General features: G+C 44.8%; 1 protein-coding gene across 4 annotated transcripts in view; it reads left to right on the top strand.

Moving 5' to 3' along the window:
- The first annotated feature begins 19,635 nt into the window (after positions 1–19,635).
- Adcy2 (adenylate cyclase 2) overlaps positions 19,636–22,414 on the top strand; it is a 361,240-nt gene continuing 358,461 nt past the window's right edge. For 3 of the 4 annotated variants that reach the window (XM_021235581.2, XM_040757723.1, XM_021235584.2), the window contains exon 1: positions 19,636–19,872. In XM_021235581.2, coding sequence (XP_021091240.2) covers positions 19,651–19,872 — 222 coding nt within the window. In that variant the 5' untranslated portion in view covers positions 19,636–19,650. The remainder of the gene's footprint in view (positions 19,873–22,414) is intronic. The other variant, XM_040757724.1, reaches the window with a different exon arrangement.

Here is a 22,414-nt window from a genome sequence, read left to right as displayed (position 1 = left end):
CAGCCTTAGTCCATTTCTCTTCCCTTAAAAATCTCATGAACTTTTAGATATTAGACATTAAAATCCTCTGATGGCTACAAGCTTGTCCCTCTCCTGAGATCTAGTTTCATTTACCATTGCTTTGTGATTTTTCTCATATTTAAGTCAACAAATATAAAGTCACCAACTCCTGATTTGCTCACCTTTCAGATCTTAGTAAAATCAAAGTGTTTTAACCCTTGCTACTCCTACATAGATGGAACCATACAGTGCAGACATCTCTCCAGCTGGCTTTTATGGGATCTTTAGAGTTTCCCTATACAGACAGGTCTTTGATAAGACTCTAAAATTTATTAACTATAACTATGGTTCGATTCATTATTTCCTATGACAGACTTTACACATCTGTAGCTTCCTATTATTATAAGAGACTGTGGCAAACTTCTCCACACACACGTTTATGTGCAGATAGATGTACAGTCGTCAGAAAGAGTATTTCAGTTAATGGTGTTCAAATTAAAAATTTCAACAAATATTATGAAATTGTTCCTCGAAAGTTTATTCCATTCCACAGTCTTCTGCTACACACCCAAGACAGCTTCTCTTATCCTGTTAATGTTACGGTTAATCAGCATTAAATATTTTAATACTATTGAAAATACTACCATATTGATTTGTGCTTCTCATTGTGTGATAATGGGAATATCACGTGTGGTTAGTAAATGTTTTATTACTTTGTAATCTCATTTCCATATTCATTGTCTATCTTTGTTGTGTAATGACCAGTCCCCCATTTTAGCAGCCATGACAGGCTACCATGTGTTTGCATGACCTTGCAGCTCCTGTCCTGGTCACTAGAAGGTCAGATGCCCTCCTAGTGGCAAGGAGCTAATCAGAAGTTAGCTGGCAGGGCTGTGCTTTACAGTTCCGGGTGTGCTTTTTGGACAAGTGCACAACAGTGACAAGCATAGCATAGCAACCGCCCTGGGAGGGCCTATGGGCCATAACAACCAGTTGACCAATCAACACAGGGCAGGTTGTCCAAACCTGGAAGTGCACCAATCCTGAGACTGTTTCATATCCCTAGACACTCCCCTTATGCTGCCCTTTAAGATCCCTGCCTCGAAGTTTCTCGGGGGTCTTTCTCCGCCATTGTGGTGGGATGAAGGACCCAAGCTAATGGATTTAGCTCTTTAAACAACTTCAATAAAAGATTCTTTGCTTTTGCATCGAAATGGGCCTCTTGGTGATTTTGGGGTTCCGAATTTGGGTACAACAATTGCAGTGGTTCTCAACCTTCCTAATGCTGTGACTCTACCCCCTTAATATAGTTCCTCATGCTGTGGTGATCCCCAAATATAATATTATGTCATTGTTATGAATCGTAATATAAATATCTGATATGCAGATGGTTATAGGTGACCCCTGTGAAATGGCCATTTCATCTCCCAGATGGGTCATGACCCACAGGTTGAGAACCATCACTTTGTTGATCCTTTGTCTTTTTGTTATTGGTTTAAAGGTGTATTTTCATAAGACACTTGTAACTTGGTTACAACATTGCATACTTGCTGTTTTTCTGTGATATAGCATGCTTTGCTCATATAAATGACTCCTCGGTGCATTCAAACACACCAACCTTTTCTACGATCCTAGATCCTCCGTTTTGTCTGGGTAGGAGTGAAACCCCGCTGCCCCTGCCCCAGCTACCTGCTCTGAAGGGGCTCCAGCTTTCCCCAGCCATGCACAGGGTTCCTGAGGCTCTCAGAGCCTTGCTTATAAATGCCTTTCATGTTTAGGCCTATAAGGTGTCACTCTTCCTGGCCTGTCCTTGAGGGGTTGGAGGTAGACGCTGAGTGTGTGGAGGCTCCAACCACCCCTGGGACTGACCTTACCTGCTGGACCTCCTCTGCACCATCTTCAGAGCTTCCCGAGTATCCCTGCCTTACCTCCCACACCCACCCATTTCTTTTCATTCTCCCTGCTTGGGCTCATGTCTTCCCCCAAAGCCGCCGTTAGCTATGGGCTCTTTGTAGAAAGACCCAGCTAAGGTCTTTGCTCCTGGAAATTGTTTCACACATTAGTTCCTGTGACCAAGCCACATCACAGAGTGCACTGGCAGGTGGTGAGACGGGGTCCCGCAGGAGGGTGTGATAACTTCTCCGGTGGCCTCTGTCTGCAGTCACAGGTGATCCTCCAACCATCAGGCAGCAGAATGGTTAACTGTCTGTGGTGCCTAAGTGTATGAGCAGACACCTGGAAGGACAATGACTTCTTTGTGACATTGTTTAAGAGCAGTCTACTGTGCAAGCGTGCACACATGCTGGACAAGGGCCAGAACACACATCTTGGAAGAAAAATAGAGTTGGAAGTAGAAGGTATTAATAGTCAAATATATGCACGAAGGATATTAAAATATTGTTAGCGTAAGTTGTCTAAATTTTCAGTTGCTGTGTAAATCCTTATTTTGCAAGTTATGTTACAAAGTTCATTTTATAATGCTAGGTGAAGTTAAAGGATATAATGATGAAGAAGATAAAAATGTTATTATTTAATTTAACTATTTGAGTAATTTAACTTTTGTACTAATGCTAAATACATATGTTTTATAGCTAGCTAAAGGTCAGGGATATTTTTCTCAAACTGAAATTCTTTCCCACTACCCTGGACTTCCACCCTCCCAGAGTACCAGGCCTGTGAAAGTCTACCAGGTGGCCCTTGAAATGGAAGGCTAAATTAAGTAAAGATTTTTCTTACTGCAGCTGATTTCCTAAATCCATTTCTCCGTTTCCCCCAGAGAGAGCCCTTCCGTTCCTGGCACTGCATTGATTGGTGTGCTGATGCACACAGGTGTGCACATCCAATTCTGTGCCTATATGAATGACACATCCCCGTCCCGAGGCTTGGCTTAGGTTTTGTTTTTTGTTTTAATTTTGTTGCATCATCTCGTTACCTGCCAGCAGGAAGTCACAGTAGCCTCTAAAATAATGTCCATATGTTAAGAGGATTGTGCTGCCTTGAGTGGATAAGATGATACAGTGCTGGAAGAAAGCAAACAGTTTTAGAAACATAATGCACTAAAAGCTATTTTTGAGTAAATCCCAGCATGAAATAGCTTGACTTCCACTGCATGCATTCTTTTTCTCCCTTTCTTCTATCAACTGTGCGATGATGGCTTTCCACCTTGCTGACTTTAAAGTAGATGCCATCAGCTCCAATCAGGGTGCCACATACACTAGGCTCCAATAACTCATGGTAATTACCTGCCAGACTAATATGGACTGGCTTGCATCGTCATCGCCCTGCACATGTGACTGGAATGTCAGACGGGCAGGCTCAGTAGTACACACGTATGCGTAGCTCATACCCCACATCCTCTACCAGGGAGAAACAGGGCAGGGAAGGAGGTGTGACCAGCACGGAACCCACTGAGTCAGTTCTCAGGCCGCTGCTATAAGCTGTGTTCACAGGGATGCCTTTCATCTTTGCAATGCCAGGAACCTCATAGCCAATCAATGTCAAGTGTGGGGACCCTTTTGCCACAGTTAGGACTGCATTCCAAGGTTGCTCATGGCTCCCCTGTGCTACTTTTTTCTCCACAGCAGGAGAGTTCATCTCCAGGAAGCTTCTGTTGTCTCCCGCCCCGTATCATCTCTGACCCACAGGGCTCTCTCTGCACTCGGTTCTGCTTCACCCACAGCTCTTTGCTGGGCCATAGCTTCTTTATCTGTTGATACATTTCCTTTAGCTTCTCTCGAGCACTTTCTGTTTTGTTGAACCCTCGAGGCTATTTCCGTTCTGCTTCTTACCCCAACCCTTCATTCGGAGCACAGCATTTCTGAAATGACATCCTCACAATGACAAAGTGTGAGAGCTGTGTTGCTAGTGATATAATTTCTTTCAGTTATAGAGGCATCTAACTGCTCTGTGATTGCATTTGAGGTCTCTGCATAAGATGGAATCCATGCCTAGTCAAAAAACTCACAGATGATGGGGTTATTGTGTCCGAGAAGGAACTACTGCTGTGATTTAGCAAAATAGACAGTGTCAAATTATTTTCTAAGTATTTATGTTTCTACTTGTAGAGATATGGTATGCTCAGTCTTAATCTGCGAGTTATCTCAGTGTGGTAGGGCCTGCAAAGAAATGTAAGACTGAGAAACCAGTGAAAGGAGATAAGAAACGCCATCTGTGACCATTTCAATCATGATCCCACAGCAGCTGCAGCTACCTGCCATGGGCCTGCACAAGAATAGGCCTGTGGACACCCAATCATGGGTGCAGAAAGGTTCGCCGTGCCTAGTGCCTCAGTGTTATTGATGGTTGATAGATTCTAAAGGAGGGGCAGTTATCTTCAGTTGTGCAGCCACTGAAGAACCACCCAGGCTCCCATGCACAACTTCAAACCGACAGTCACTCAGATTGGCCATGCTTTAAACTCAGCAAGTCACAAAATAAGAAGATATATATGAGAGGGTGGGGCTCATAGGGGTTGGGTAATAGAGGTGAGAGAGCTAGACAAGGCAGGAGTTAAACTACTCCAAATGTGCTATATACATATATGAATTTGCCAAAGAGCAAACTCAATTAAAGTTAAAATAATCCCAAAGCTGGCTGACTCATAATACACAAGCAGGCTTTCCTTCCGGTTTCTTAACCAGGGATTCAGGAAATGCTTCAAATATGTGTATGACTTTTGCAGTCTTTTGGCTGTGAGATGGGCAGGTAACAAGAGAATCATGGGGCAGAGAAACCAGAGAGAGAGGAAGGAGAAGAAACGGATGCATAGTTTTACATTAGGTGGATGTATAGTTTCACACTGTCCACGGCCTCACATGCATCTAGTGTTCCCGTACCATCTCATGACATCATCTTCACTGGTTCTCTGAGAATCTTCATGGAAACCAAAAGTTGTACACACTTCAGACACAGAAATACTGACCTAGCCATATTTAGACAAGAACATGGCGATTTAGCCTCACTTAGACAGGGCACCATCCAAAAGGAATGCAGTAAATTTAGCTACAGGCTCCTTGATGGTGACATTTCATGGCCTGGAAGGAATGGTGAGTGGTGAACCGGGTATGGCAACTGTCCAGAAAGTCATCCTGCCTCACTCCCTTATGTAGTGTCACCCTCTCCCCACTGACAATGATTGAGAAACACAAGATGAATCATGCTGTTCTTGATCTCATACCAAAGCTGGTATTCATCAATAAATAATTAAATGATGGCAAAATCTAACCTGTCAAAGGCATGATGACGCCCAATTGAAATTATAAGCAGGGGCTCCATTATTTAGAGCCAAATATGAGTCAGAGAAGCTCAGCTTTGACCCATTTTATTTTTCACCCCATTGTAGCTTCATATTGTAATAACTCCAGAAAACTTCTTTGGATATGGATTATACAGGCCATTGAGGGAACAGTGAAAAGTTGTGAGTTTGACGCAGAAAAGACAAATACAAGCCTACACAATTAATGGCAGCTTTCATCCAGAGAAACACAGGTTTTAATATGTATGCTATGTTTATGACTTTATTTAGATATTCCTGGTTCTCTAAACCTTTCCTAAATCAAGTTGTAAAGCTAGATGCTTCTCACCAAAAGAATCATTATGGACACTGTGAGGCCCAAGGAGAGCATGCTGAACTTAGGCTCTTTAAGTCACTCAAGGTCAGGCAAGCGAATTATGATGATAAGAATGTGCCCACTGGGGTGACCTGGAAGGTGTTGAATACAGCTGTTATACTATAAGACCAATCGCTTGCTCTTTCAACCACCACACTTCTATCATGCTAACAACACTCTATATGACAGAGGAGATGTATTCCATGTGTGATCCAGGTACACATGTTATCAAACACATGTGTATACATCCAAGGTATCATGCATGGCACAGAATATTGGATGGATAAATTTTTAAAATATAGTATGTAAATAAACCCAGTGTTTATACATTTTGTCATATAAAAAGATGCTTGATGTCTCTGAGGACAGTGGTGGATTGCTGAGACCTTCAGAGTCAGCAGCTACCAAAGGTCCATGGGGAGCAGATTTTTCTACCCAGTCTGTAGCTTGTATTCCTGGCGAACGGTCTGGGAAGGGATGAGCTTCACACCACACACAGGTTTATGTGATGTGGTAGGTGCTCTTATTGGACAGAAGATAAGAATAAGATGGAAAGTAAAAATAACAGATCAAAAATGAGAGAGATAATCCCTTGGGCTGAAGTTAGACGACTTAAGAGCTTATTACCTTCCCAGCTCTCCCCTTCTCCTGTCTCTCTCTGTGTGTGGGCAGTAACTCCAACACTCAGACGGACTTTGTCTCCTCTCTATTGTGGCAGCTTCATACTTATGACACACAGTTTCCCAGTGGAGTCCCACCTGATGAGGCCATGCTGTGGATCGTCTCAGATTGAGATCTAGGCTTGACTCAGTGCATGTCCTGGCTTTACAGGATGAAATTGCCCACCCAAGTTCATGCTTGCTGTGTTGGTATTGCTTCAGTATGTTCCGATGAGTGTGTACGTATCTGAGTGTGTGTATGAATGAATGAGTGTATGTGTATGTGTTCACACATTCACACCTCTCTCAAAAGTTTTTCAACTTTAGCTGAGCAGGTTTTCCACTACCACACTTCTTTCATAGACAACAGGACTTTCCAGAGATAGGGAGATGACTCACTTGGTGACAAAGTTGTTTTCAGCACAAGACACTGAGTTTAGCTCCATCCCCCAACCCCCCCACACACCCCATACACACACAACAACAACAACAGCAACCAAAAATCTGGACATGGTGACACATTCTTGTACCTCCATTGCTAAGGAAACAGAAGAGCATACCATGATGTTCCGTGGTCAGACAGTCTAGTCAAATTGACCTGTGAGAGAACCTGTTCCTGAAGAATGACAGCCCAGGATGTCCGCAGACCTCCACACACACTCACAGAAACCTGTGCCAGTTCATACACTTGTCCACACATACACATTTAAATACATATATGCACACATGTATACATACATTAATGTGTACACACGTACAAATTTGTCTATACACACTAAGAAGGAGGTGGAGGAGGAGGAGGAGGATAAGAAGAAGAAGAAGAAGAAGAAGAAGAAGAAGAAGAAGAAGAAGAAGAAGAAGAAGAAGAAGAAAGCATCACTCACATACTACTATTTTAAATTTAATTCAAACCTGGCATGCAGGCATGTTCCTGTAGTCCTGTCAACTGGGTTGTTAAAGCTTGAGGATTTCTTGAAGCCAGGGTCTGCAGACCAGCTTAGCCATTATAGCAAGACTCTATCCAAAAAGATTGCAAATATATTTATGAATTATGTTATAAATTAAAGTATGTACAAACACATAGCTATGTAAATGAGTATAATTTTATCAGGACATGCAATAATATACACTAAGCAGATGGTAAACCACAGACTTAAATTTAAATAAGAATGTGTTTCTAAGACATTACATTCAAAAATAGTGGTGATTATATTTAAAAGAATTTATTTAATTAATCTTCATCATTTGGTATCTAGGTAACAATAATTATTGTCAATAATGGTATTGACCTAAATTAATTTTGTGCTTCAAAAATGAAATCATGATTTCTGAAAGCAGTGCTTATGTGGTTGGGGAAGTTAGCCAGCACAGAAAAACTAATTCCCTACAACAAGTAAGCATTATTATTTTCTTTTAAAATTGCATTTGTGTGTGTGTGTGTGTGTGAGAGAGAGAGAGAGAGAGAGAGAGAGAGAGAGACACACACACACACACACACACACACACACACACACACGGCACATATCTTGAGGTTATAGGACAGCTTGTAGGAGTCAGTTCTCTCCTTCCACCATGGGAGTTCTGGGTATTGAATTCATTTGTCCGGCTTGGCAGCAGGCATATATACCCACTACACCATCTCACCAGCCCATGCTTTATTGTTCAGCATCCTCATCACTGAATTATTTTCTAATTGAATAAAATTATTTCACTTCAACTTTTATTTTGCCCATGCCAAAACAAACCGTGACAGTTTAAAGTGTGTAAGCACTAATATGTAATGATTTTCTCCAGTCTCATTTGATTATGTGATCCAAATTTTAAACTTAAGTCAGGTGCTTCATTGTCTCTAAAAATTCTTCATGGAATTAGAGGACATTCACCCTAGACTCAGTTTTGCAGTGTTACATATGTTACATCTGAGAAATGGACAGATTCCATGGAAAATGCCAGGGTTGGTTGTCAGGCTATGAGAGAAGCCTGTGGCATTTACTAAGAACCTAGGTGCGTTGTCAGTTTGCAGCTTTGAATTCTGAAGGATGAGTGATATTTAGTCTCTCGCCTCACATTCAGAATTTTAACACAAACACAATTGGAATTGAAGAGCATGACTCCGTTATCACTCCTCCATTTGGTGTAGTTACACTTAGCAGGTTCCATTCAAGTGTGTTGAAATACTAGAATCAGAACTCCCCTTGCCCAGTCTGTAACTATTCACTGGAGATCTTAATCATTACGAATTCACTAGATAATCTACTGCATTTTCAGTAACTCACCTTACACTGAGTCAAAACGTATCTGTTCGATTTCAAGCTGTTGTTTTTAACCTTGTGACAGAGAAGCATGTCCACTTGGCTTTGTTCACATGCTAGCTCTGGGCTTAGAAGCCCTTCCTACATTGTGGTCATTACCTGAGTAAAGGTGGCAGTCCAAGCTTGGAAATAGTTCAGACACATTCTGAATTTTTTCCCCTCTTCCTAAGGCGTGTACCTCTGGAGCCCCAGGAGAGATGAGGACTAACTTTGCTGAGAACAAAGAGAAAGCTGATTACGTTTTACCCTTAGCAGTGGACTTGAGTTTTCTTAAGGCAGTCCTTGTAAAAGAAAGAAATTGTCAGTAGAACATGGCTGGTCTGCTTGCGTTTCTCTACTTTCCTGGGAAGGGTACCTGGAAGCCTGAAGAAGCAGGTGATCTGTGTTTTCTTCCTTGCTGACTCAGCCACTGTTAGCAGTTTAGGTTAGGCATCTACTTGGTACTTGTTCTGGACGGTAGTGAATCCCAGCGGATGTCACCACTGTGGTGACCTCTGTTCTGCTGTGACTGGTTTGAAGGCAGGTTGATGCCCTGTTCACAGGAGGGGAATTCTACTGCTTGAGGGTGATAGTTCTCACAAGTTGACAGAGGAAAGGATGTTCTAGAAGCAATGTCCCTTTATCCCCAATCTCTTCCCATTCAGACTCCTCTCCCGTAAGTGTAGGAGTATTCAGCAGCAGTTGTTAAACTTGGGTTAGAAGTAGAAAGTTCAGAGAACACTCATCTGGATGGAGAGAGATGATCCAGGGAACTGAGGACCACATGCAGATAATTGAGTCAGGGACAGTCAGGAGTGTTGTCCAATATTACTTTAACTATGTAAAGATGTGTTACATTAGTTTATGCTGCATTTGTTTAACTATGTAAAGATGAGTTACATTAGTTTATGCTGCATTTGTTTAACTATGTAAGGATGTTTGTTTAATTATGTAATACATTGCATTAGTTTCACCTTGCCTCCGCAAGCCATATGATTGGTCTAATAATAAAGAGTTGAATGGCCAAGTTAGGCAGAGAAAGGATAGGCGGGACTGTCTGTCTGAGAGAATAAATAGGAGGCAAAATCTAGGCTAGAGAGAAGGACAAAGGGAGGAGAACAAGGGAGAAAGAGAGGGACACACCAGAGGCCAGAAACCAGGCAGCCACTAGCCACACAGACCCTGGAGGAAGCAGGAAAGAAAGTATGCCATGGAAAGAAAGGTAAGAAGCTCTGAGGCAAAGGGTGTATAAAGAAAAACAGGTTAATTTAAGCTAAAAGGGCTCAACCTAGGTCAGGTTGAGCATTCGTAACCAATAAGTCTCCATGTCATGATTTGGGAGCTGTTTGGTGACCCCCCAAGAAAAAGCCTGCACACAGGAGTCTTCCTATCTGAAGCTTAAGTGCCCGTACGTTTTTAGCATACCATAAAGTGAGACTGGGGACCCAGACCTAAGACTGCATTTAATTTCAAAGCAGGGTGAAAAGGAGCGCATGAAAAGCAGAAAATGGAAGGCTCCAAACTGGATAGCAAGAAGCAAAGTCAGAGAGAGGCTGAAGGAGGGGACTATGCTCTGATCCCATGAGCCCTTGGCAGGAAATAGATACTGGGGACATTCAGTGTGTTAGTCAGATGTTCAACCATAGGATGGTGGGATATGAGCATCACTACACTGTTTGATGCTGGATCTCACAAAGCACGTGTGGCTCACAACACTTACGGTGTCGTACAAGAGAGCAAGGCGAGAGCAGGCTTAGCTAGTATGCGTTGGCCTTGGCATCCATTGTTTATCATTAACAGCATCCCAAATTCCTTTCAGGCCCCCGAATTCCAGAAGGCCTCTAAGACAGCTGAGATGAGAGTTCACCACTTCGATTGGGTCTAGCAGAATCCCAGCAGCCCAGGCTGAGGCCTGGTGGGGAATCCCAGAAGTTGTGTTTGTCTGGAATGTCACTGAACCCTGACAATCTTGACCACAAATTACCCACTCCATCAGAAGGTGAATGATCAGGGTAGGTACACCTCAGAGGCTGTTGGTAGAGTGAGCAGTTCTGACAGTGGAGGATTATTGAAACCCTTTCTTGTCCCTTCTAAATGACACTTGGGTAATGGTTTTGAAAGTCAGGCAAATCCTTAAACTGGGGTTCCTGTCCGTAGGCAACTGTTGTTTGGCTCAGAATCAGGTTGGCGTGTTACACTGGATAGACCTTTTAACCTCTCAACCCAGAAAGGATGGGCTTCATGAAAAGCTCTATTTATGAGAACACGAAGAAGTCAGTTTCTCAGCATATTTGAGTGGCTGTCCCATGAACCACTGTAAAATCGAGAAGCCCAGTTACCAAGAAAAGTTCTTCTAGAAGGCTCCATAGTGCAAAGTGTGCATGGGGGCCCTGACTCCCGGTCTGAAGTCCTTACCCTATGATGTCACTCCTTGGAATAATGTATCACATTAATTTTTCCCAAGTAAATAAGCATTCTAAAATCGTCAAGTCTAGGTTCCAAATGTGCCCATTAATCACTTTAAAATATCTTATTTTAACTATTGTTGATTCCTATCCCCTGGTAACTCTTATTTAATTGAAATCTATATCCCACCCATTTCCAAAATGGTTGTAAGTATCATAATTTGACTCAGTTTTAATGATTTGACCATCATTAATCTGCTGACCCTTCCTGGGAACTGGTTGGGATGTCAATCAACCAGTTAGTGAAAAACAGGAATTTTCAGATGGCTAAGAGAAAAGGGGGCACTTTGTATTATGATACAAATAAAGAAGTAATAACATAAATAAAATAATACTGAGAATATCACATAGTCTGGTGGGAGACCCCTTCCCATAGTTCTTCATTGAGAACCTATGATCCTGAACTAATGACCAGGAGAGCATATATAGCTACAATAGCCATTCTGTAAACAGTTAACGGAAAGATCAGACATCCCCAGGATGAAAGGGAAGCTGGGGCAAGAACCCCTGCCTTGGGCTTGGGTTGCTGTCTCCTGTGATGAGAGTCTCTGGGGACAGCTCAGCCTTTCTACATGCCCAAGGGGTTACCTTCCTGTGGGTATCTAGAGAAGTCTTGGTCCCTGGCAAAGTACAGAAATTACAACTTCCTTTTTAGAGTTCATCTTGTTGCATTTCACACAAACACTGCCTGGTAGACCCCAATTGTTTGAAGAAGGAATACGTTACACCCACAAAGGAAAAACATTCTGGATTGTTTAACCCAAAGAAGGACTCCGATGGGTGATATGTGAATCCCTTAGACTAATTCGCTCTTGTTACCCACAATTACTGGTGATATCTAATGTCCCACTCCATGATCATTTACCCTTAAGTTGTCCTAGAATGCTATTCTTAGGAAGCACAAAGGTTGGTAGTTATTTTATTGCAACATGCCAGCATGGTGAAATTTTCTAAAACTTTTATCTGAAATAAGCATAATTGTACTATATATTTACAAACTTAAAAAATAAATAGTACTGCAGAATTCATTCACAATGTAAGAAAAGTGGTGGAGCCCTATAGGGGATTCACTCTGCAAACAGTACCCTAGGTACAGCATTAGAGCACTAATAAAACTTGGCAAGTTCAAGCAATGTTGTACAACTCACACCCCAATGTCAGTCGTCTGTTTTTTGTTTCAGACATTTTAATCATTATCTTCTTCACTCATTTTCTTTCTTTTGTTCAATTTATTTTAATCTATCAATTTTTTTTCCAGATAAGCCCTCCACTTGTTGACTCCTGGGAAGAATTCATTTAGAAGTAAGGGCCTTATGGGGGAGACAGGCCTTTTACAATATATTAGTTAGTAGACTGTAATGCAATAACAAATGTCTAGGTTTAAATGATCATTTTATTCCTTTAGCCTGCTGAGCATGGAAACGTCTTCGGCGTTCCCCAGTAACAGTGTAAACTCTGCCTGTCTGGACAGAGTTGGCACATTAACTGCATCTGGCCATTTGGAGCTCACTTAGCCTAAGGCAGTTGGCTACAGGAACCCAGCAACCTTGTGACTGTTGTCCCTGGCGCCACCTGTACCAAGTGAAAGAGATTCGAGTGAGCGTACCTCAGGTGACCAGTGGGTTCATGTGCTGGAGAGAGGTTTCTGTCTTTTTAGGATACTGGGTCAAGATTCTTTTGTACTACTATACAGAAACTGAAACACCATCAATCCGTGTGTTCAAACATTCTGCTGGTAGAAACCCAGTGTTCATCAAACATCTTTACCCCAATGATATAAGTGATCACTGTAGTATTATAAGTAGTGGTGTAATAAGCCTAGATGTTAGTTATCCGTGGGAATGTATTTCTGAAAATACATCCTCATGATATATGTACCTTAAGCCTCTGAGCTCCTAAACTCTATTATTGAGAATTGTGTCTTCCTGTTTCAGAGTGAAGCTAGGATCAAGGCACTTAACAGTCAGCTACTTGTGTTGAGAACGGACAGAAAATAGGGGTCAGATAGTGTTCTCCCCTGTGCCCCCCCAGAAAATGACTTCAATCAAGGTAAGCAGAAGGTGAGAAAGTGTGTGAAGTAAGCACACAGGCAGAGGCCGGGGTGTGGGAGTGATGGGAGGGGCGGTGGCCTTCCCTCCTGCTCTGCGTTCCTGGGGCCTGAATCCAGAGTTATAACGCACTAGAGCTGGAAGCAGGCACTTGCAGGCAGGAACGGCCATGGGAGAAGGGAAATGCCTGAGATTTGAGGAGAGTCTCGTGAAGCTGGCAAAGCTTCGTGGTTTCCGGGATGTGGGCAGCAGCCTCAGTGAGAGGTACAAACTGGAGTCTAGCGCAGCGGTGATGCAACTGGCTCGGGCTTAGCGGAAGGTTTGGCAGATGTCGACACGCAGTTTCACATCCATCCATCTGTGAGAGAATCCAGATCGTGGCCAGGATCCATCTGGAAGGAAAGTGCCTAATTTTTTAGGTTTAAGGAGATGCAAAGGTAGCCTACATTTTGATATTCATTACGCTGATAAAAGCTTCTCCCAAAATATACCTGGTTTTTAAAAATCTTCCACTTAATAGCAAATGCTCTTAATTTATAATCGGAAGTCTGCAACACAGAACAGGTCATAATGCTGGAAATTAAGTTTAGAAATATATATATATATACATATATATATTAAAAGTGCCAACAATAACAAATGCAAAACCCAGCAAACTTAACTAGGTAATTTTCAGTGGTATTCTTCATCTGATCTCCCAGACTCTGGTGTTGGAATTTAACAGTCAGTGGCAACAAAAGAAGGGTATTTATATGAGTTTGGCTTGTTTCAATCCCTGCCTCTTTTCTGTCAAGTTCATGTCGTTAAGCCTCTCACTGGACACTCCACAAACCCTGTGAAGCTGGTGCAATATCTCTTGCAATTGTGTTTTTTGTTTGTTTGTTTGTTTTTGTTTTGTTTTTCCCATGATGAGTTACTGGGAACTCACAGTACCAAATGTCATTTTCTCTCGATAAAACTAGCTCAAGCAGTTTAGATGACCCCTTCTCACAAACACATTTATCGTACTGGAATTTCTTCAGGATCTGACTTCAGATGTGATCTTACTCTTTGCTGAATTGGCTGGGTAGAATTCATAGCAATAGGCATTCAGTCTTCCATGGAAAGTTCTCCATTTCACATTTCAAAGCATGATGGGGTTTTAAACACAGTGTGAAGAAAGTACACCATTTTATCTAGTAGGGAACACACACATATCAACCCACCCCCCCTTAGGATTTACAAATCTGTCAGAGGAGCTCTTGATTAGAGAGTCCTGCCATCATTCATTTGTTGTGCTATCTTTTAAAAAGAAGTAGACTGACTTTTTCCTTCAATCACCCATCCATCCATCCATCCATCCATCCACTCTGTCACTGTGTATTTTGAAAATTATGGTCGCAGGGACATAGCATTGGACCCAAGAAACAAAAACCCTTCTACCCTTACTGAACTTAAACAATCCAATGGAGGAAGGGTATTAAACCAAAATAAGACTTTTGTGTGCACAAAATTGACTTGGCATGCTACCAATAACATGCTTTCTTTATTAAGAGAAATAGACTGAAGTAAACAGTATTTATTAACAAACAGAAGAATTCAGCACACTTTTAAAAAAGTGTGGGTTACTTAGTGTATAATAAATTTATTTGAAAGCACCTTATAAATAAATTAACCAGTTTATTACTTCAAACATAAGTTAGCTGAAGATCAGAAATTCTACATGATCTTTCCCAAGATGCACCACTGACATTACAGACAGAACAAAACCTGGTACTTTAAGGGCATTATTATTTGAACCCTGAGTTATTACCAGATAGTATGAAATAACAGTAGCGATAAGTTTGATTTATTTTCAAATTCAAAAATAGAGCCATGAATCAAACAGTGTGCAGTGATTTAAAACTATAACCTATGTTACCTGAACGGAAAGAGATGGGATTAGACAGAAATACCCTTGAGCACTGTCATGGCAAAACTACTATATTTTAATCTTAGAGTACATCTAGGTTATTCCCTAACAACTTTACAGGCGTTCCCTGCAGTGACTTGGAACAGGAAGGGTCATGTTCTTCACACGCTCTTGCCTAGGCTCTGGTCTTGGTTCTCTGCTGGAGGCAGCCTGGGAATCATAAGAGTCTCTGTTTTTAGATTCATTACTTTTCTCATCACTACAGCAAAATAAACAACAAAAGTAGTTTAGGAGGGAGGCCTTATTTCGGCTCACAGTTCAAAGATAGAGTCTGTCATGGCAGGGAGGCCATAGTGGCAGGAGCAAGAGGCGGCTTGTCACATTGCATCCAGTCAGGAAGCAGAGAGACAAATGGTGGTGTTCAGGTCAACTCTACTCCTTTTTCGTTCTTCCCAGGCCCCCCGCCCATGAAACGATGCCATGCATTTTAATTAACTCCATCCAGAAACCCTCTTACAGTCATGCCTAGAGGTTTGTCTCCCTGGTAACTCTGGATCCTGTCAAATTGACAGCCAATATTAACCATCACAGAGCTCTAACTTCATTGGTGAGTTCACTCGTTAATCTCTTTATCTCCATCTCCATCCCCAACTCCATCTCTATCTCTCCACTCCCCCCACCCCCAAATTTCCAGTTGTTTGTTATCAAGGGACCTGCTTCACCCTGCTCTGTTCTTCTTGCTATGGGACCATGCATAGACTAAGTGCATGGTCCCATGAACTGAGATCTCTAAAGCCACGCCCCCAAATCAATCCTTCCCTGAAGATGTCTCAGCTATTTTTCCCATAGCAAAGAAACGTGTGTTTCAACAAAAATGTAAATGTTAGCTGAGCACACAAAATTTCATGGTGATAATGACTCTGTCGGCAGACCACTCATTCTTTATATAAATTTTGGCAGTTTATTTGCCAGAGAGAAACATGAACAGGAAGGGAAGTGCTACACTCAGCTCACCTGTATTCCTGGGTTGGTTGGCACACGTCCACCTCTGCCCGTGGTGAGGCTTACTTCCCTGTTTTTATTTAATCAGTGAGCACACTGTGGACATTGGGAGGAGTGTGGTAGCACTCTTACTGATTGGGCTAATCCAACTGGATCTGAAATAGGAACTAGGAGATGAGTTACTTTAAAAGTAAAATTCACTGTGCATAAATAAACCTGTCCTGTAGTGTGATGACTTGCTTTTAAATCAATGAGATGGGGTGTGTGAAGTCTGATCAGGAGGTATGGGTGGAGTTTTAGGTAGAGACTTTGCTTTCAGCCTGGTTACCTGGATGTTCCACACGCAGGAACAGTTAAGAATGCTGTTGGATACCGCTTGCTACAGAAATGCTCCCTGATTTGCGGGACCAACAGCAAAATGTTAATGCAAGGCGCCTCTTTGAAAATAATTAAGAATTCAAGATGATGCTAACAGAACCTTGCACCAAGTACAGGAGTCATGCCCCAGAGAGCCTGCCTGCTGCTTCTTCCTAGCGAGATAGAAGGCTGCCCTCTAGTGTTGCAGAGAAGGTGACGTTTTCAAGCATGCTTTCTTCTCCCCAAAGCCCCATTACAGCCTCCGGTCTTGATTTCTTTGTGCATTTTGGCACAAATTGATGCAGGGTACATTATGGGCAAGCCCCTTGCTCCTCGTGCCTTGCTGCTGTGCAGCAGTCTTGATACCTGAAGGCGTAGAAATGAGCTGGAGGACTCCTTGGGGTCCCTTTAGTGTCACAAGCTTATATTTCATGTCTTGGCTTTCTACTAAAGGTTATTTTTCATTTTGTTTCATGCTGCTTAGGGGCTATTTTCCCTCTTCTTTTTGTCTCCCTTTCAAAATAAAACCGGTTGTGAACTTTGTAAAAAGATTCTTGGTTCCATGGATCCCAAAACACTGATAGAATAATAATCATTTTGACAGTTCACTCTTTTAGTATGGCATATAAAACATTGACAGAGGCTCCCATAAAAATAAGCATCCCAAACAAAACAAAACAATAAACCCTGATGGAGCTGCGGAGGAGGCTGGCACAGCCTTGATTTTTATGGGGTATCCTTCCTAAGATCCTGGTCTGTGTTGACTCCATTGAATCTGAAAGGAGAGATTAAGACAGGAATGTTGGCTTTTGTTCCTGGTTTCTCTTTCTAAAGACACTGGAAACTCCTCCAAGGTCTCGGATCATCCATACTTGGGTCCCCCCCCACCCCCAGCATTTTGTTCATGTATGGTAGGCACAAAATAAATATATGTTTAATTAAATGAAAGCAGGTAACTAAACATCTCCTAAAAGCCCTATGCAGTCTTTCCAATTAAACTTTACCTTTATTTTTGCAAAATAGTTTCATACTGCTATAACAAAATCTCCTGAGTTACAGTTCCTTACCACATATGTCATGGACAGTGGGCTAGAGAAAAGAAAGTATCTAAGCATTTACTGTTCCCTCATAAGTCTTACAGCACCCACCCCACTATACTTAGATCCTAGATTATCTTTTCTTCTTGTGTGGGTGAAGGAGGATGCTTCCTAGTGCTCACAGTGAGGAAATGCGATCTGGAGAGGAGATGAGTAACAGCATGCTGCTAGCAGGGAGGGCTGGAAATGCACAGTTCTGCCCAACCCAGACAGTCCTGCGCTGGGTGGGTTTGCAGCTTCTCCACACAGAATCTGCACGGCCCACTCTGCAGTGTTTCCTGCAAGGAGATCAGCCCTGTTGTTTTAAGTTCCTTGCATTAGTGCAATTTTCTGCTGGATCTTGCTTTCAGAATGTTTAAACACCTGTAAAACCTGAGACTACAGCATTCATGTTTCCTGGTTCAAAAGAAAGGGCCCAGTCAATCAGGGGGTTTGGGCCTGCAGGAGAGGTTGAGGCTGGGTCATGAAGGTATGATCAAGACTGAGCTTTTGTTTAGCAGAGCTGGAAGCCCCACAAACAAATTCGGTTCCACACTGTTAAGGCTCCCTTAGTGGCAGTTGGACTACCAGGTGATATAGGAGAGTTCTTACTGTCCATGGCTTCCTCCTCCTCAGGTCCCTAGAGATAGAAAGAGCCTAGGACTGTGTGAGGAGACTAAAGAAAGTCCTTCCCAGACTCATGTCCTGGATTTCAACTCTACTGTCCCATTAAGTCCATCCCTGCCACTGTCATGGACTGTTGTCAAAAATAAAATCCCTGGGTCTGAGTGTCAGCCATTGGCCGAGGTCCAGCATTGATGAGTCACACGGCTATTCAGCTCACCTGCCCATGCTGGTCTGCAGCTCAGGTGCTCAGGCCACAGCCAGAGAAGATGCTGGGGTCTCAGACAAAGCAATCCCTGGGTTGATCACCCCACTGAGACAGGAATGGCTTTTGATGCATTGCTGTGTTTTGGACTCCTTAGAAAAGTACTTGGGGAGAAAATGGGTTAAGATGCATTTGGATCGAAGGACAGTATAGTAGGAACCCTCTAGAAGCAATCTTCCGAAGATCAGTGATTAAACGCGGCATCAAGAGACCAGGAAGACCAACAATGGCCTGAAGTTGCAGGCACAATGCTGCTTCCCCAGATGCCTGTCGAGACTGCCCACGGAGGATCTAGCAAAGTCTCCCATGCCTCGTGCATACGGTCCCTCAAAGTAGCAAGTGGCACGGAGGCAGTGAATCCGAACCAAACTTGCCTACACTGAGGTCCAGTCCTGCTCCTAGGTACAATTTCCGTGCCATCCCTACTAGACCGAAGGGGTTCTGGGGGAACCTGTGATACCTAACACCCAGGTCCACGGGTCCACGAGAAACTTCCGAAGTGTAAAGAGCAAAGTACAGAGGACAGGTGAGGTTGTTTACCTGAGGACCACGAGTGTCCCACTGCCTCCTGTGAGGCTGAGCTCTTACGGCTGTTCTTTCAAGAGGATCCCCCACAAGTCGGGCTAGGGACCTAACCCCTTGCCTTGCATCGGGAGACAAGGTAGGAAGCCACAACCTGCTACATAGGGGCACTAAGGAGGGTTGGTGGTCAGGTGTGTGGGGCCCCTATCCAGAGGCTGGGGGTATTGGAGCATGACAGCCTCCCTCCTGGCTGGTCTGTAAGGTCTTGGAGAGGCACTGGGGACCCTCGCAGTCAGGTGGGAGAACCGAGAAGGCCAAGGGTAGCCCCCAGGCTGGGCTGTGCTGTAGTGGAGAGCAGGGCTGGAGCAGCACTCTGCCTGACTGAGGTCCAACTGGGCGAGGAAGGGGCTCCCCACTGTGTGGCCTGTAGCAGGGTGGAGGACAAGGACGCGTCCGCAGCTTTCCTGGGAGCGGGGCCTGGCCGTCGGGGGGGTTGGGGGTGGGGGTGGGCGCGGGCCGGCGCCGCCCCTGCGCGGAGGCCCGTGCGCCGCGCGCGGGGTGGGGCGAGGCGGGCCGAGGGGCCGGGTGGCTCCCGCCCTCGCGCGCGGTGGCGGCGGCGGCGGCGCCCGGGAGGTGCCCTGAGGCCGCCCCCGGCCCCCGCCCGCGCGTCAGCGCGCCCAGCCCGGGGCTCCGAGCTCCGCCCGCGCCCGAGGCCCTCGCGCACAGCTCCGGGCGGGCAGCCGGCGGGTCGCGGCGGCGCGGGGGCGGCAGGCGGTAGGCGACCACAGAGCGCCGCTGCCCGGGCCGGGCGCGCACGGCGGGCGCTCAGCTAGCCGCCCCGATGTGGCAGGAGGCGATGCGGCGGCGCCGCTACCTGCGGGACCGCGCCGAGGCGGCGGCGGCGGCGGCGGCGGGAGGCGGCGAGGGGCTGCAGCGGTCCCGGGACTGGCTCTACGAGTCCTACTACTGCATGAGCCAGCAGCACCCGCTCATCGTCTTTCTGCTGCTCATCGTCATGGGCGCCTGCCTCGCCCTGCTCGCAGTCTTCTTCGCGCTCGGGCTGGTGAGTGGCCTCCCTGTGGCTCCGCGGGGACCTCGCCAGGGACCGTGTCCAGCCATGGACTGCTCCTCACCCGCTGCGTCCTGCCCGAGGCTGGCGTGGCTCGGGCGAGAGCCGTGGGCAGAGGAAAAGTTTCCTCGGAAGGCTTGGCCCAAAATAAAGTTGCCAGGGCGTGCTCCAGGTGGACGGGCAGGGCGTCTGGGTTCAGCATCTCTGCGCCCTGTGGCCAACTCTGCGCTTTCTCCCGGCGCCGCTGCCCGCAGCAAAGGAGGTCCTCAGGCTTCCTTGGCGCGTCTGCTGCTTCCCATCCCGGTCCCTGGAACGGCCGCTGCTTTCTTTGAGTTCAGTCTGGGCATTATTTAACTCTTAAAATAAGCTGCCCTGAGAAAGCGGTACACGACAGCGAAAATGAAAACCAGTTAATGTCCACCTTTGCCTTTGAATCTGTCCATGCTTAGCCCTGTAGAGAGAAAGTGGATGGAGTGTTGAGCGGATGCCCATGGCTTCATCCCCAGACACTACAAGACGTAAAATGTGGAGGGACCCTCGTTGCTTTTCCCTTTCTAGAGAAGTGCATGACTCGCTCATGGTTGCCTTAAGATGGTTAAAGCGTATTTTCATTACTGGGGGCATTAGCGCAGCCCAAAGGCTGATGTCAATTTTTTCTGGTACATAATTTTCAGTCAGGAATCTTGGTCTGGCTCTCCTGAGCCCTGAGAGGAAATCTGTAGATGGAGGTAACTTCCTCTTAGTGCTTTCTTCAATGGGGTTCAAACTTTCCCCCCTGCCCATGATTTGTGTGCGCAAGGTCTGGATAACCCCGTGAGCTGTGTGGTCAGTGGTTGATCTGGGGCTGTCTCCACTGAATGGTATTTCCTGAGCTTAGGGTGTAAGTACATGCCTGTCTTCATTAGTCTCCCTGAGCAAGACTAGCAAATTCAGCTCATGCTGCCTCAGGGGCACAGAAACTCTGTTAGATGTTCGGCAATTTGTTGTAGATATCCTGAGCTATATGGTATTCACATTATGAGGCGATAGGAAAGTTTCCATCATGGCTTAGTTGTTTTTTTTTTTTTCTAATGCCCCCACCGGTGTGGGATCTGTTTTCGGATTGAGTTCCGTGAGGAAAGGAGAGAAAATCCAACGTGGCAGGGCATGACGTCAGTGGTCCTCTCCTGCAGCAGGCAAAGCAGGGAGCCCCTTTGATCCTGTAGCCTAGGTGAGAGAGGAGGGCAGCTCCCACCCCTGCCTGGTAACCAACATTTATTTCTTGTCACTACTCACAAGACCAAAAGGAACTTAGGAGAGATTTTGGGGTGGGGGCGGCCAGGATCGCCGGCCAACAGCTCCTAAAGACCTCTCCCCATTTGCATACTGCTAGCAGGAAAACGCATCACAGTTGTCCTTCGGAAATGTGTTCTTCCTAAGGGTTCTTCCTAAGGGTTTCGGTTTGTGAGTCCCCCGAACATGTAATTCAAATCCTTCTGGCTGGTTCCTTCCTAAATGGAGAGAAGCAGGTGATGGCCTATTTATAGTGCCGTTAGCCTAGGAAAACAAGTAGGAAGTTCTTGTTCCCCGGGCACACTACTTTGTCTTCCGAGTTAGAATGCTCTAACTTAAACCATGTTGGATTAGCTCTTGAATGGGCCAGTGAGGACATCATGGACAGAAGACTTGAAGATCATTTTTCTGAGTTGCTTTTGGAGAGCTCTTTTTATGTTTTGTTTTGCTTCCTTTAGGTGCTGGAATGGTATCCTCTAAAAAGTCTTTGAAAATTTCCTAGACAAATACAATGTGTTTAAACATATCTGAGCCCCTCCCCACTCCTACCCCTTCCGAGTTTATCTCCCTTCCTTCTTCAAGTCTTTTGGAAAAATAACTACAAGTCCTTAATACCACCCATATGGGGTTATCCACTGGTGCAGGGAAACCTGCCAGTGGCCACCCCCCCCCAGGAAAAGTGACTTCTTCTTGTAGCAGCCATCAGCTGCCAATAGTCCCTCAGCTAGCGGCTAGGGCCTCATACCATTTAAAAGGGCATTGTTACTTTTCCTTAATATGCCACTTGTTTCCAAACTTGTCTTCATGCAGTTAAAACATTTAAGTCAGAGAAGATGCTTTCCATAACTTGGTTGTCACCCAGGCCTAGGTCCACATATGACATGAAATGTGAATTCTGTTCCTTCGTGTCCCCTGGCTGGCTTCGTTCCCGCTATGTAATTTTTAATGTGAACTGCAGACATGCTCCAGGGTGGATGCCTGGATCTGGTCCTAAGTTTACCTTAAGGTGGTGACTCTGGCTGCAGGCTTCTCTGAAGGGAGAAAGGACCGAGAGAAGTGGGCGCTGACCTTCAAAAGCCACGTCATGGGAGGAGAGACTGTGAGAATTCCAACTTCACAAAGACATATTTCTATTTTTCCTTTAGAGAAATGGTAGCCAGCATCTCCACTTTCAAAAAGGAAATTCCCCATCCAGGCAATCAAAAGCAGTTGGGATGGGAACAGTGGGGATGCAGTAGGGTTGAGGGAGCCATGCTTACATAGG

This window comes from Mesocricetus auratus, unplaced genomic scaffold (genome assembly GCF_017639785.1).
Source record: "Mesocricetus auratus isolate SY011 unplaced genomic scaffold, BCM_Maur_2.0 Super-Scaffold_100015, whole genome shotgun sequence".
In the NCBI taxonomy this organism is placed as follows: domain Eukaryota; kingdom Metazoa; phylum Chordata; class Mammalia; order Rodentia; family Cricetidae; genus Mesocricetus; species Mesocricetus auratus.
Note: the sequence above shows the minus strand (reverse complement) of the source record. Positions and strands in the feature narration are given on the sequence as shown.